At 38.9% G+C, this 16386-nt stretch overlaps 1 protein-coding gene across 3 annotated transcripts in view; it reads left to right on the top strand.

Annotated features, from left to right (window-relative positions):
* The window catches only part of CDH13 (cadherin 13), a gene marked incomplete at its 3' end in the record, with an annotated part of 467396 nt that extends 458165 nt beyond the window's left edge, over window positions 1-9231 (top strand). For all 3 annotated transcript variants that reach the window (XM_082062395.1, XM_082062394.1, XM_082062396.1), the window contains one exon: window positions 3800-9231. In XM_082062395.1, coding sequence (XP_081918521.1) covers window positions 3800-3807 — 8 coding nt within the window. The remainder of the gene's footprint in view (window positions 1-3799) is intronic.
* Between the last annotated feature and the right edge of the window lie 7155 nt (window positions 9232-16386).

Below are 16386 nucleotides of genomic sequence, written 5' to 3'. Positions count from 1 at the left end.
GCATGGATCAGCAAATGTGCTCTCTGCACACATTTTTTGCACATTTTTATGCTCACAGTATTCATTAAACACTAATATCTTTTATGTGCTGTTCCCAGCTGCAAACTTTATATAATGTGTGATACAAAATAGAGAAGAATGGGTCCAAAACAAGAAAAAAAGCCATCAAAACAACCCCATTAAAGTCAGTGGATAAACACCAGAAGTCAGTGGATAAACACCAGAAGTCAGTGGTCTTTACCTGTAGAGATGGGATTCAAATAAGAAGTAGACCCTAATAATTTGGCAATGCGTGTGCATTTCTGGAACTGTCATTTGGTCCTTCTTTAAGGGGGGGAAGGCAAACAAGAAAACTATGATTCCTATACAGAAAACAATGAGGAAATAATGAAAATTTTACAGACAATATTTTTGAATGTTGAATCTGATTTTTAAAAGCCAAAAGCTACTCCTTTAGCAAGCCACCTTTACAAAACGGTCAAATTATCATTAATGAGCACAGGGGTAAATACTACACTTCCAAACAATGTTTGGAAGATAATAATTATATTAACACAACTTGAGTTAAGGCTGGTGAAATGAATGAGCTGAATTAATAGTAGTCTTGGCTCCAATGCTAAGCCTTTTGTAGATGTGTCAGCAAACACAGATGTTAAGAAGACAGCATGACGTGGGAGAGTCTGGGAAAAAGCCCAAACAGGTTTCTTCAAAACCATGTCAACGAAACCCACCATCGTGGGCTATGAATGAGAAGAAAAATAGTTAATGTAGGGATAATCCAGGAAAAAAAGCGCAGTATGGAAGAGACCGTGAAGGAGTCACAGTAACAAAGGTTTTTGTCAAAATGGCAGATGAGGAAAATGCTCCGTACGGCAAAAGACTGGCAGGTATGAGCATAGTAGCTTGAATTTGTCAAGGGCCATGAGAAGATGTTGCAAAACTGCTGACTGAGGCTGGAAAAAACCCTTTGGGACAATGTGTGAAAAAGAATCCTCTACATTAAGACATAATCTTAAATACGCAGACCTAAAATAGGAGATTCCATAACAATAACCTACTCCAGTTTGTTTCCGTTTTTGAGTTTGAATAAGAGGCAGGATGATAGTTTTGTCCTGAGCAAAGGAAGAACTACAAGGAGTGCTTTAAGAGCTCAGTTTTAGCTGTGCAGAGCTGTCAGCTAAACATCGATAAGGTATCAGAGGTAAATGTTGACATTTTAGTCTAAATGGAAAAGCAGGTACAGAGAGTAAGATCTCTGAACTGTCAGCACTGAAGTGATTGCTGAAGGTGTATGAATGGTGTCACAAGGAAGGGGAACAAATTAAAGTGGGGGAAACAATGGTTTCCCCAGAAACCTGGGATGCGGGGAACAAGACACAGAATGATGTGCTGGAAAAGTGATTAGAGAAATCACAGCAAAATGGCAGGAGGTGATAGTCACAGGAGCCAAGGGAACATCAGATTTCCAGGCACATGATTAAATGGGTCAAGGGCAGCTGATAGATCAGAAAGGATGAAGCTGGGAAGAAATTTCAGTAGAAAGAGTCTAAGCAGGGACTGTAGAGCTTTCAGATGAAAAGAAGAAGGAAGGGGATGGTGTTTGAAGAGGCAGGTGGGGTAACAGGGAGAACCAAAAGCATGCTTATATTGTGAGAGAGAGAAGCCAGCTTTCAACAGATTAAAAACTAGCCTAGGAAATGCATATTCATAATTAAAGCTGAAGTATTTTTAATACATAGTTTACTCAGCAAAGGCAAGGTATATGATAAGGTAATAACATTTGTTATATCTGTCAATATGATGTAAAATATACAAGCTTTTATTCAGGTCTTCACATTAAATTATTGCCCTTTATTTACAAGTTCTTGGTGAAGCAGTCATTAGCTGCTTGAATTTGTGTGACATTTATAAATTTTGTGCTGACAGATTCCTCTGGTGAAATTTCAGCCTACGGATTGTACAGAAATTCAGTGCTACAGCTCCTGGTCTTTGGTCATATACAAGTGCCTGTCCTTAGCAGGAAGAGACTTCCAGGGACCTCCTAGGGATTCGGGTAGCTTTGCCAACTCAAAAGCTACTGTTATTTCCTTTGAGTCAGGATTAAACAAACGCCCTTTAATGACAGTAAGCTTCATTGCAATCTGGAAATGCTGTTTTTCAGATGGTTTCTGAGATCAGAGATGTGAAATCTTACTTTTCACTACCTCAGGAGATCAAGTTGTTTATGAGAATTTAGTCCTAGCTGGAATCCTTAATCCAAATATATTGAAACCTTGGCGGTCATGATCACAGATTTCCTGCATGTAAGTCTGGATCTTAATTTTGTGGTCAGACCTCTTCTTTAAACAGCATGCTAGTGATCCACAAGACAAGCAATTCCACATTATATCTTATTTTGAAATCTCAGTGATACTTATCAGTTCAGCGACTCACAGCCATCAGTCCCTCTATGGATTCTTACACTTGCTTAATTTGCTTTACTTACCTTTGTTTAACAGGCTGAGGTCAGGCTGCAGGGGAAAGGAGAGGCTGTCGTGTGCTATCCAGGTGCCTGCCTTGCTAAACAGCCTATCTGGAAGAATTTAATATTGAGGTCAATTCAAATAATGCCAAGATAATAACAAGAAATGAACAGATAAAGCAAAATAGCCTTATCAATAATTATATTCAACTTGTCACAAGCATCTAATAATGACTATTATGTTACAAGTGCATACTAGACAAACATTTCCTGAGTGTTTATTGGTTTTGCTGTGTATGTTTAACTTGCGTTTTGTGTTTTGATACAGCAGTTGTCTCCTTCCAGGACAGAGAGCATGAATCCTTCGATGCAGTGGGGTGGTGTAACCTCAGTAGGCAGCCGAGCCCCACGCAGCCACTTGCTCACTTCTGTAGTGGGATGGGGAAGAGAATCAGAAAGGGATAAGTGAGAAAACTTTTGTGGGATAAGGACAGTTTAATTGGCAAAGCAAAAGCTGCATGCACGAGCAAAGTGAAATAAAGAATCATATCAGTGTTAGGTTAATGGTTGGACTTGAGGGGAGTCAGATCCAACTTAGCTATGTGTTTTGCTAATATTATTCTTACTATTCTTATCTGTTTTTACTGTGAATCCACATGTTTTCAGTTTACTAGTCTCCAAACAAAACTGGAGGAAAGTGGCCCATTAGCTACACCTAATGTTACATTTGACCCTGGTCTCTTTTTCTGAATTTCCTTACTGCCTTTGTATTATTAATGGGTAATATTAAGTAAGTTATGCCATTTTCACTTTATTTTTTTAAAAGGCAATCCACATAAGCTTTATATTTCTGTAGCAACATTAATACAATATGCCAACTCTTTTATTTCTTGGTATATTTATAAACTATAAGGCACTACAATCTTGTCATTTTTCAACAGATATTGTTTGTTTGTTTGCTCTTTGCTTGTAAGTAAGTGTGTGTGCACACAAGGGAGTAACTCCTTGGCACTTTACTTGCCTTCTTGCACTAACAGAGATGATCAAGGTGTCAAATGGGGAGAATCAGGTCCAGGCTCAAAATTTACACTCAGACCTCCACACTACATCTTCCTGAATTGCACTGCAAAGGTCTCTGAAGGTCCCAGGTGGCATTTTAGTGTTTCCTCTTGTAGCTTTCTGTCTTCACAAATAATTGCTTCTGAACGTGGACAATTTATATTTAATTACTGACAAATGTATATGCACTCAATCAGTGATTGGGAAAAAAAAAAAAGAAATAGTTAAAAGATACTGTGATCTGCGTTGTAATAATCACATACATCTCCCGTCATTTAGGTCTGTAAGAACTCCTGACATTTGAAGCTGTCCTACCGAGTTGCCATGGCAATGAGAAAAAAGGAAACGTCAGATCTGAAGATCGCAGTTTACAGTTACTGTTCTTCACTACCAGGCCTCAGTTGCTCCAGATTCAGTTTAATTTGCAACCTCACTTAATCTGTCCGACTGTACATTGGTGTTTGACAGCCTCTACCCTAACTTCTGTTTATTAATGGATTCCTCTTGCAAGACGCAAGGTTTATGCGAATTTTCTCTGAATATTAAAAGACCACGACATCTAAACTGGACCTTGGGGGAGTAGAAAACAGATTGACTCAATTTTTTTCTATCTGTTGACTTGTTGCTATTCAACTGTTCAGAAAATATTTTGTCTGTGGGTTAGTATTTGTATATGTATGAGTGTATGTATATATATATATTTATATAGAGAGAAGAGTTATAGGACAGGTTTAGCTTTTATAAAATATTCATCTGGAGTGTGGAAGGGACAGAGCAAAATAATAGAGCCACAGATGAATGGTAACTATTCTACCATGGCTAAACCTACTGTGTTTGCTGTTTATAGTGTGGCCAGAAGGAGAGAGCGATCGCAATCGTACCGCTACAACAAATAAAGCAGGCTCGGGGCTCTGCAGCGTCACTTCTCGTACCTCAGGTTCAGCAAACAAAAAAAATGCAAGTCCACCGGCTTGTTTCTGGTCTGAACTGCTCTCTTTGTGCCCCGAATGAATTGACGTCAGGATTTACAGCGCTGGGAGTGCTGGGCCTGATTCTAAAGGGGCAAAAGTCTTTGTGTTCCTGCCGATAATTATTTGACAGGGCAGTTTACAAGATTTAAGCCTTTGATCAGCTCTGCAGCTATGGTTAAGTAGGTAGATGTCTGCATATGAGAAGCTGATTAGAACAGCAAAAGCAGAGTATTTCTCAGAGCAGTGGTCTCTCTCTCAGCCTCTGTGCAGCTGCCATTACATACATAAGCGCAAGGAGGAAAACAGATGCCCTGTTATATAAATATATTCACACACACACAAATATATAGTTTTGAATATATATATACATACATACACATGTACACACAGTTTCCAGTTAAGAGTAACAAGAGCATTTCTTTGTATGTGTAAACTTACCACACTTGTTTGCAGAGATGGAGAAAAAAAAAGGGTGTTCGTTATATATGAATATGAATCCTTTTTTATTCTGTGAGCATGTAAGGTTAAAAAAAAAATCCTTCTAATTGTATCAAGATGATCATCTTGTTAATAAATTGTAAATGATCCATCAAAGCTCACACCAAATTTTTATAAAATTAACACAAAACGTATACTAGTGACAGACTGTGGCTTTTATTAGAGCTTGCCAGTAACTAGGGTAAGGTGTCTTAGAATATTTTAATAAACTTGCTTATTTAAAGTTTAAACAAGAAAGCTTCCTTATGCAATAGAACTTTGCAGCTGCATTCTTTAGTTAGCATTTTTACAGTACTTACGAGTCATACTGTATGTTGTCTTTATTACAGTGAGATTATGAGCATATCTTCCACACCACTTATATGTTTCAATAGTAAAGCTTTTTGGAAAAGTTAAAAATTCCAAACATACATTTAGTTTTCCATAATGCTACACTAGATATTAAATGTGTGTTGGTGGTTAAAAATTGCTGTACAATAGCTTTTCTCCGACTTCCTGTATTGTACCAAATATGAAACAGATCTTTTTTTCTTTTTTTTAAATCAAAAGGAATACTAACAACAGCAACAGAGGAAAAATTAGTTTGTGTTGTGAACTTTCCTAACATTCGTAGTTTTCTTGACAAGATGCAAACTGCCTTCAGACAGGAACCTGTTTTTCTCTCCCAGCCCTGCCCAAGTGAACCCCCCCACGGCCCCTGTTCCTGGGGGTGTTGCAATCACCAAAGTGGTACTTTGGGGTCAGTGGGACTTTCTGTTAAGGCATTTCAGAGGGAGGTGGCTGATCTCAAACCTTAACACAGACAGGCTTCTAGTTTTCTTTCTCTGCCCCCTGCCTTGTAATATAATCATATGCTTCTGCTTTATTATCAACAATCATGTCTTTTAAAAAATACAGTTTTGGGGCAAAGTTTCAAAAGGAAAAAAAAAAATGAACAAATGTATAACACTACTGGATTTTCAACACATATATTTAATGAATGCATCCAAATGCACCCAAAGATAAACTGCACCCTATGCTTTGATCTACAAAACCTCTATCTTGAATAAAGGAAATTATAAAATCCTCTCCCACAAATACTCCTTTCCTACTTGTTTTTTTCCTCTCTCTATCCAGCAAAACCCAATTCTGGAGAGACGCCCATTGACATTAGTGTAAATTCTATCAAGTAGTGGATAAAGCCACCGTTTTCTGGTTTAAACCAAGGCTCACAGAGCATTTGGTGAATCGTTCCAAGGGCATCCAAAATAAGGAACAAAGAAAAATCTCTTCTGCCTGGAACTACGCTATCAATGGGAAGACTCTACCACTTTGTACCCGAGGATGAGATCTATCTTCTTGGATAATACTGCAACATTTTGACACGTAGAGCGGTCAGTATCATGGCTGAAACTCTGAATCAAGATGTATCAAAGCCTTCATTCGCTGTTAGCAATATTTCCGCACCTAGATTAGTGCCTCCCAGCCTTTACGTGTGTCTCTAGACTTCAGACAGAGCTCATCACTGGACTACCTAAGCACGCAAAGAGAAGCTGAAGCTGCCATGTTAAAGTTTCTTCCTCTGTACATGAGAAAAAAAACTTTTAACCACGAGATTGGGGCACTTCCTGTAGCATTATCCAAGCGACAATATAATACACAATATTAGAATCTCAGTTTTCTTACCTGAATAAGATTGTTGGCTCTGACTCAAAACAATGGTGCCTAGTTCCTGAAATAAAGGAGAAACAATAATTTATGTTTTTTTCCACAATATCACAAAAAAAGTAGAAAAGTTAATAAATTGGTTGTCATATTTTTATAGTTAATTATGCTTAACATATTTGTTCAGGCAAGCTTGCTGTTGTTATGGCCACTACAACGTATATTTCAGTCTATATTTGTAGACATACAACATTGTCCTGAGTCAGAAAGGCAGTGAACTTGTTTTTTTCATTTCATAACATGCACAGAACTTCTTATGCAAAAAACCATTTCACTTGAAAAGAGTATCTGCTCTTAAAACGCAAATTAGGTATAGCAGTTAATCAAAGAGGAGTTTATTAGCAAGACAAAGGCCTCACTGGTGGTTGTACTTGCTAATTGAGCCCTATCTGTACACCTCGTGTGTGCTTTTACCACACACCTATATGCATTTATTAATGTACATTTTGTTGAGGAACTGTAGGTCTGAAAATGAAAACAAAGGGAAAACAGCTGAATTTCCTAATGGGTATCAAGAAAATTAGGTAGGAGTGGAACACTGGCTAATACACTTTCTGGCCCTAGCGTAAATCAAAGAGCAACTCCATTACTAGAATTGTTTAAGGTTTTTCATCTAAACCTCCCCACACATTGCTTTTCCTGGCCTGCTGTGAACAGTAAAGCAGCAATATTTATCACAGGATAGTTGAGTGCTTATATATTATCAAAGGTCTGTCTTTTGTGACATACAGAGAAACCTACAGCTTAGACACCTCCCACAGCCACCTCACTTTCCTTCACCAACCACTTCAACGTGTCACTAACGCACCCAGCACAATTTGGTTTCTCCTTTATTTGAAATGGCTGTGGCCTCTAGTCAAATAATTTAGCCTGGTCTCCTGCGTAGTCACTTAGGGATCACTACAATACAAAGCTCATTTGTTAAATTATGGACTCATAGTCAGTTTGTAGGGTCCCAGCTAATATTTTCATCACTACAAAAAGGAAGATGTATGTTATTAACAACTTTTACATAATTTGCCTTGGTTTGGGTTTTTGTCCTATATCTGAAATACCAAGAAAGATGCCACTATTCTTCTCAATTGCTTTTAAATTCTGCCACTTGAAACACAGCAGAATTTTGTACACAAATAATTTTACATCATCTTGTCTGAAGGCTTAGTTTCTTTCTGAACAGATTTAATAATGTCATTTAAAAAACACCTCACAAGATAGATTATATTAAAGCCACATCACCTTGAGAACATCAAGTCTAAGGCAAATCTCTGATCCTATCTGCCCTTTATTGCATCTCTAGAAACTCTGTTGTCTGAGAGATACACTGTCCAGTGCTAACAAGAAAGATAAATAACTAAAATAGCAATTATTTTACTTCACTAACTCTACGATCTATAATCTTTAGCATTAACACGCAAAGTACATTAGGAATTATCATTATAACTATTCTGTTTAAAACAGATATAGCTGCCTATTTTGCTATGTAAAACACATAACACATTGACTACACTGTTCTCCCACCTCACATCAAGATATGCTACAGGTGATTTATATTTGTCCAAATGAAATGGATACACTCATACATTCTCAGTGGAAAGTAACTAGTTGCACAATTGCTATGTGTGTGTATATATGTAGATATATAGAGATATACACATACATATATAAATATATATATATATAAAATATATGCAGATGGAGGGAGACTAATACAACATGGGGACTTGGAATGAGCAGTTTAATTCCATGAATTATGGATGAATACATGAGTTAAGGGACAGCATGGGTTATGTGTGCAAAAAAAACCTATACACAAAACCCCAGACTTATCCCAACTCTCATGTTGTATTTATGCTGCCTTTAGCTGTCCCCTCATAACACAATTATATAATTTGAAGACATGCATCATTGTTTACTGACTCATTTCTAGCTGTCTATGTGTCAGCAGGTCACCAGTAGTGGAAAGGGAAGGGTTTGTAGCCAGAATTCTGCATTACTGTGCTTTCAGTGGGACAGCTCTTCGGGAGAGCTTCATCCACCCTTTGAACACTACACTCCTCCTCTGCATCAGCAAACGACTGTATTCGGTGACTCGGGGCTAAAATGAATGTAGTCTAAAGACAGCCTGTGTGCATGTCCACGCACACCCCCCTGCCTGGGACTGTGCACTAAGAGCATGTCTGGTGGACTGTGGTGGTGAATTCAGTACAAACAAGCTGTGCTGTTACTGCATTTCAGACAGAACCCTCCTGTAAAATCATATTTGCCCCATAACATAGTCTGTCTCTTTAATTTACCACCAAGATACTTCTTTATGATTTTCTTTCTTTTTTAAAAATTCAAGCAAAGAGGAAGATATTTTATTTTATTTTAAAGATACTTAATTGAGCTACTTTTCCAATTAAACGTTCCTTTGGGCCCTAGTTGCTGAATTGCTTGCTGTTTCTGAGGTGTAAATAAACGTTTTGATTTATGATGTGGTTGCAAAGAAACTTGTAATTTATTTGTGAAATGCTCAAATAAAGGATGTATGGGCTTTTATCTTTTGTCTGGGTGTAGACCTTCCTGAACACAATACAGCAGTAACAGAGGACTCCAAAAAAAACCTTGACACTGCTAAAGGGCTGGAATAGCCTGTGCTAAATACCAGAAACTCCCCCATTGCTCTAAGTAAAAGAGATAAATTGCAGCCTGTCATCACCATGCCATGGTTACAAAATGAGAATCTGAAGGCTAGGGAGGCAAAGTTTGACCACAACAAGAAAGCAGTAGTAGATTATTCAGTATCTGTTCAGGTACCTGCAATGATTTGCCATCTAAAGCCCCACTTTCACTCCAGAATTACACTGAGCCAAAGCTGGGTCAGATGTCCCCAAGCTGGTCTGTCTGCAGGAGCTTTAATGGATATTTGTTGCACATCCTTTCTGCTTCACCTGGCCACGTTCCCCACCTAAAATCATCAGCTCAGCTTGTACAGAACTGGCAGCCAGAAAAAGTGAACTTTGAAAAAAAAAAAGCAGAAACAGGCTGAACAAATGTCAATCAGCAAGGACCAACCTGGGACGCTACAGGACTGCAGTTCTCTCACAGCCAACAAGAACATGACTTTTAGCAGCTAGTGCTGCCATAGTCTGTGGTCATGTCTGATGTGTTCCCTCCTCCTCTGCTTAACTCCTCAAGATGTGTATGCAGATGTGCTCTACTTGTTGCCCTGATTCAGAAAATCTCATTGCAAAATTTAGAGCGCCTGCTGCCTTCAGAGCCCAAACTGCCCTGGGCCAGGTTGCCCCAAAAAGCTCGCACTGCTTTACTGCCCTTCGGTACCAGAGGCTGCAGATTTCATTGCTGAGCCTCATCGTGTCAGCATGCTGCACTCCCAGCAGCGGGACTGAAGGTTTGTAAAATACTATTTTCTTTTTTCACTGAGCTCTCATAATCTGAAGGAAAAGGCAGTGATGTGTGCTTTTCTGTGCTGTCAGCTGGTCCCGGGCATTGCAGAAGGGCCCAGTAGGTGAAATAAATCAATAATAATTCTGGCCCAGAATCCAGGGCAGATGAAAGAATGGAAGGTTAGGCAGAATGAGCATCCTGCAGGAAATGTGCACCAGAGCACTGTGGCCTTATTGCCTCTTAGCCAGGGAATTCTTTTTCCAGCACAAAGCCATAGCCTCTTGGCTTCCTGAAATTCCTGCAAGCTGTTTTTTAGATCTTCTAGGAAGTTATCGAAAGTGACAGAGACACATAAAGATAGAACACCCCTGAAAATAGCCTTCTACTACCTCCGAGAGGAAGGTGGGGGAGGGACGGCAGCATTTGAAGGAAACATTTGAGCACAGCCACAGCAGCTTGATTTCACAGAGACCCACCTCCAGCTTTTGCCTATTGCCTGTGCTTGATCAGACTTTGAATCTAACAGGGGCTTTTTTATGTGATCTGCAATAAGTAGAGGATGAAACTTACGGTGTAATTGAGCAAAAGGTCATTACCTGAAAGCCACAGCAAAGAAGCGTCACCTCCTTTGGTCTCAGTTGAGATCATTGTCCTAAACTAACGCTGTGCTTTGTATCTTAAAGCAGGTATTTGAAACAGTACAAAGTTAAATCATAAGCAAGGAAATGTTAACAGAGAGAGAAAATGCTGAATGGTCTTTAGCTGGGTAGAAGTTTTCTGTTGCCCTTTCAACCTTCTTCTGTCTCATCTAACACCACACATCCTGGATTGCAGTCTACTATTACTCAGTAACTTTGCACAGTTCAGTCCAGTTGCATTTTTTTCTCCAGCAACAGTAAATCAGAACAGTCATTTTTGGCTTCAGTACAAGCTTCTTACCTGCAGAAACAAAGCAAAGGTCGTTGCTCCTGCTGTAAAACTACGGGATGCTCTTCCTCAACCATCACGCCCCTGGCCGGACTCTGCTCATCCACCTCCCAGCGCCTGGTGACCTTCCCCGCTCCTGTGGTTACAGCAGCAAGTAAGTTACTCTAGTCCACTACACTTCAATGTTATATGACAATATATTTTATTACTTACGACTCATTTTGCAGCTTACTCTTTCCACATGCGGTTGAGGGATACCATTATTGCTGTGGCTGGATGTACTTTTTGTGACTAACTGTCCAAAACAAGAAAAGCAAAAGCATGGCATGCTGAGAAAACAGAATGGGAAATACAGCTGGACATTTTCAATTAATTAATTGCTTGCTAACAGTGTTCTCCATATAGTTACAATCCTGGAATAACTGAGTTAGGAAGGGGGATCATAGGCTGTTCATAAACAGCTTTTTATGGTACATTTAAAGAAAAACAAAAACCCCAAACTACGACAATGTTATCTTTTCAAATTGACCATAAGTATTTTTAACAGAAGGAAAATGAAACAGTAGTAGACAGTGCTTATGGACTGGATTAAATCTTCATGTCATTAACAGGGTTTTTAAATTTTACCTTTTATAAATATGTCCATTGTTATTTACACCTGTTACCTTGCTTCATGCCAACAGCCACTTGGGAACAAATCTTACATGATGCTAATTTTGCCATTCCAGTTACCTTGCCAACTTCACCCCTTCTGTAACTGATCTGCGGGGGCCAGTGGTAAGATAATGAGTCTGCACTGGAAAATGACAGCAAATCAAATAGTGCCTCTTTGTACACAAATAAATAGTCACATCAGCTGCGTCTCATTCTTTGTGCTATTTGATCAGCTGCAGTAAAGCTACAGTGCTGTAAGACACCTTCCAAGTAGCCATAAAACAGGGATTACAACCTGCCTTGGGGTTACAGGATGTATTATTGACTTGGCTGGTCCCAAGGGAGTTAACCTTTGGTGGGATTTGAACTCCTAGTTTCCATTGGCATCACTAAAAAGCCAGAAGCCTAAGAGTGGAAACTTCCTTCCCCCCCTAAAATCATTATATAACTATAAACCATTTTTAAAAAATCATCATTAGATAATATACAGTGAAATTTTTCCTGTATTTCCAAGGTAACTTAATCATCATCTTTCATATTGAGCAAAACCTCTACAGCACAGGTGGCCCAATTATAATAACAGATACTCAGCCTTTCATATATCAGATTGCTGAAAAGAAAAATAACAAAACTGGGGATATTTAATTTATATGGAGATCATAGAGAACATGATAGAGTCCATAGATAAAGCCAAGTAGAAACAATATATTGTAGTAAAGATTGAGGCCTTTTGGTGCAATAAAATTCACATGTGCAAGCTGTATTAGCTACATCGTCTAAGAACTAGACCAGTGTTGGAAAGGCCAGTCAGAGTGCCTGGCAAGTTCTGCCATTGTTACTAATGGCAAAAACTGCGTTAACCCATAGGAAAACGGCTTGGCTCTTGGATCCTGCACAACAAAGTTAAAACAATAATGGCTCTAGAGAGATATCCTTTGAGCTGGGCAAAAACCCCTATATGCTCAGCCCTGCCAAGGACTTAGCGCAGCTGCTCGCCATCACACTGGCAGAGCTCACGCAGGATTTCAACCAACGTGTACCCACTGAGCTGCATCCTCTTGTGCCTTTATTTCCATCAGACCACAAGGCGCCCTCTTCTCACTCCCTTTCAGCAATAGGACAGAACTGCAATACAAAGATGGGAATACAGAAGCAGTCAGAGAGCACAGTTCAAAACGATCCTGGCAGCAGAGCCAGCTGGACACTTACCCTCCTGGTCAGCACAGCCGCCTTCACACGCTGACCAAAGAGCCAGGGTGCAGAGGCTCCTCATGCCAGGACCTCCAGCAAGCACTGGCCTGAGAACTGAATCCTTCCCAGAGCAGGGACTAGTGCCTGGGCCACCTGGGCACAGGGCCAGGGAGGTTTGGTAGCCCTGTGGTCACCTGGCAGCTGAGCAATTGTCAGACCTGCCCCAGCCTCCTGCCAGGCACTGTACCTTTGATCACCCCCCATGTGCATGTCAGGCTCCAGGTAGTGCTGGGCTGCCAGGCAGCATTTGTACAGCATGAGTAGGTTCCCCCCACCAGCAAATGAAACAACAGTGTTACCTGGAAGGCGTTTGCTTGTTTGTTCCCGGCTCCACCCTGCCTTAATTTTCACTCTAATCTGGTTTCTGTGCCATTGACATTCAGTCATCGTTTTTGCGCTGATGCTCTATCTTGGCACCTTATTAAAAAGCCATCAGGGGTTACCTTTTATCAGTGATGTGATAAACCTACTTTTTAGTTGTCTGTCATCATTTACAAAACTTGTGGGCTGCAGTACTTTTTCCACAATCTCAATTTCTGTTCCCCAGCGCTGTGTAATTTGTTCTTTAGCAAATGAGCAACGATTACCTGAAGTGAATGAAAACATGTGCTGTACACCACTCTGTCTGCTGGGTTTGAGTGGATGCAGCCCAAGGCTCACTTACTTCAGTTCATTCTTTCTTCAGTTTTAAACAAAAGTCCTCTTGCTACTGCAGTTGTTCTTCATCTCTTGTCCTGCTTAGACTAAACAAGAGAGGGAGGCAGTATGTGCATTTAAATGCCATTATTTAGTGAAGGTGTAACTCATAACAAAGACAGATACATGGATGTAATGCATTTATTGTTCAAATCGAAGTATTAATATAAGTGTGTATATCAATAAATATAAGCAGCTAAGGTGATGAGTTTCATTATCCCCCCCCCAAAAAAAAATAATAATAGGTTATTTTTATAATTAGTTATTAAAGAGTGAATACTCATTAAAAGCTCGGTTCACTGGGAAAAAAAATAGTACAATGCAATTAAACTGCATTACAGACTAATTAATATGGGAATTGGGGCAATTAGAATACCTTTAAAGAGACAGAAGAGGGGACAGTAGGCAGCACAGACTTGTACCAGTCATCTTCATTAGCCTAGCAAATGAATTTTCTGCTACTTTAGGATTTTACTGAACATTCTATTTTTTTGTTTTAGTTTCAAAGGAAACCTGGTGGGTGAAATGTTTTCTAATGTGGGTCTTCACAAAGTCTATCTTTAAAAAAAAAAATATAATAGATTCATATATTACTTACCCCATAACACAGTCAACTCTCACTTTGTTTCTGTAGAGACTCATTCTTGGCACTTTGCATCTTTCCTTTAGGCAAATAAATTTGAAACACCATTAGACTTAAGAATATCAAATTCTCAGCCTGCTTAGCTCTTCAGTCATGTATCATGTTTTCCCTATGGGAGATCCCTGTTAGTTTGTTCTTCTCAAGGGCCTCTGTGTCATGAACTTACAAGTTGTCCAGTTTCTTATGGGTCAGGCATTTACCAGTTATAAACTAGACTTCCATGAAAAACATTTTGCTACCTTTCTCATACTAGAGATGAAAGAAGGGTGTCAAATCTCTAAGGAAACACCACTGAAGGAGCCTGTTAGCCTCCTTTTTTTCTTTTTTTTTTCAAAGCGTTCAATCCAAAACTTAACCTGTCTAGAAACAGGATTTCAAATGAGTCAAAAGTGTGAAAACTTGACACTCATTTTTGATAATATAAGCATTACACAAACAGTTAAGTAACAGAAGGCCCTGTTGCAGAGATTTGCTAGAAAGTTGTTCATACCCAAACCCAGGATGGGTTTCAGACTAAAAACCAGAGTAAATTTTGATGATATCTTTGGTGCTTATGAGCTGTTTCCCTGGAGTCTAGGTCTTGTTTTACACATTTTGGTGGGAATTTCACCAGCCAGCATACTCCAATTTCTGCCCTTTGGAGGTCAGTCTTTCATTTCGTAACATGATGTTACTATTCTGCCCAGACATAAAGCATGGGTTAAAGACATTTTGAGGATCTGATATTTGACTGACCAAAGATTTTGGGACTCCAGTTGGCTGACTATCGCTTCACACCTTGTATGCATTTATACAACTGGTGCATTTATACCAAAGTATTAGAGTATAAATCAGATTAGCTTTGATTCACTAATATTTTCATCCCAGTTTGGAGAGTTGTAAATTACTCTGCAGGATGACAAACACTGATCTGACTGTTCGATCATTGTGTTATATAGCTGTGTTATTGAAGCAAAACTCATTCACTTGAGAGCAAAACTCATTCATCAGAGACAGATGTCACTAGTCTACCACAATGGGCTTCTTTCCAGCCCTCCATTCTATTTCATTATTTCTCTGTTAACAAATAAATAAAAATCTCCATTTGTTTATGGCTGTAAGAGATGAAAGGACTCTTTGTTTTTTAAGTCAATGTTGTGTAGTGCTGATGGAGTCTGGTAACAGTTGAATCCTGGCTCAGACTTCTGTTCTGTTTTCCTTATTAACATTTTGCTTGGCTGGCCCTGCCAAAGTCTCCTGGACATTTTTGAACTCGGTGAATTGTTGCAAATATTGCAACGTCCAAGTGTGAAATGAACTGCATGGAAACTCCTGGGAACCTGTTAACAGTGTATTAACAATAACCTCAAGTTCACAGAAAATAACAGGCACCTGTTAATTAGGGAACATGTTCTTAAATTGACACTCAATTATCACTGTGCATTTTAGAATCACTTTTGCACCTTATCCAAGAACTACCACGAGCCTTGAAAGCCTGTGCACTAATTTAAAACTAGTCTTCACAGCCCAAGACAAAAATGAAAATGCAAGGAGCTGGAGTATACGAATAAGTTGGCATTTTAAAAGAATTCTAGAAAAACCTCGATTATTTGATGAAATTTTGGTTTAGTTAAATGTGAATTGAGATGATGCTTTTATATAAGCCAGGTGCTTAATCTTAATAACTGCCTCTAAAGTATTATAATCATGTAAGAAAGATAAGCTTAAAAAAAAAGAAAGAAAATAAAGAAAAAAGAAATTAGGCTGAACAAAGAAAATGCTAACCAGTATTCCAGAAAACCTTGCTTGCAAGAGTGGAATACCTTACACATTTAATAATTATAGTCAACATTTTTAGACTAGGAAGGTAAAACTTAATGTCTAAAAGTATATCAAAAGTGTTACATGTTCTAAACCACTATCTGCATTATAAATAAATCTATATTATCAGTAGTCTAATATAAAATTCAGAGACATCTATACTCATTTATTTGCCCAAGAATGATGTGCAGCCCTAAAAAAAAAAAACCAGCTCTTACTTATATACGGGAGCTCTGAAGGAACACATTTTCTGGGTCGCATTAATGCGGAACAACTCTCTTTTCCACTCTGGAGAAGTTTAATGTGCCCATCGTGGCCACTTTAGGTTCACCTTC

Source organism: Streptopelia decaocto (assembly GCF_964273445.1).
Source record: "Streptopelia decaocto genome assembly, chromosome: 11".
NCBI classification, from domain to species: domain Eukaryota; kingdom Metazoa; phylum Chordata; class Aves; order Columbiformes; family Columbidae; genus Streptopelia; species Streptopelia decaocto.
This window is presented reverse-complemented; position numbering and strand designations above follow the sequence as displayed.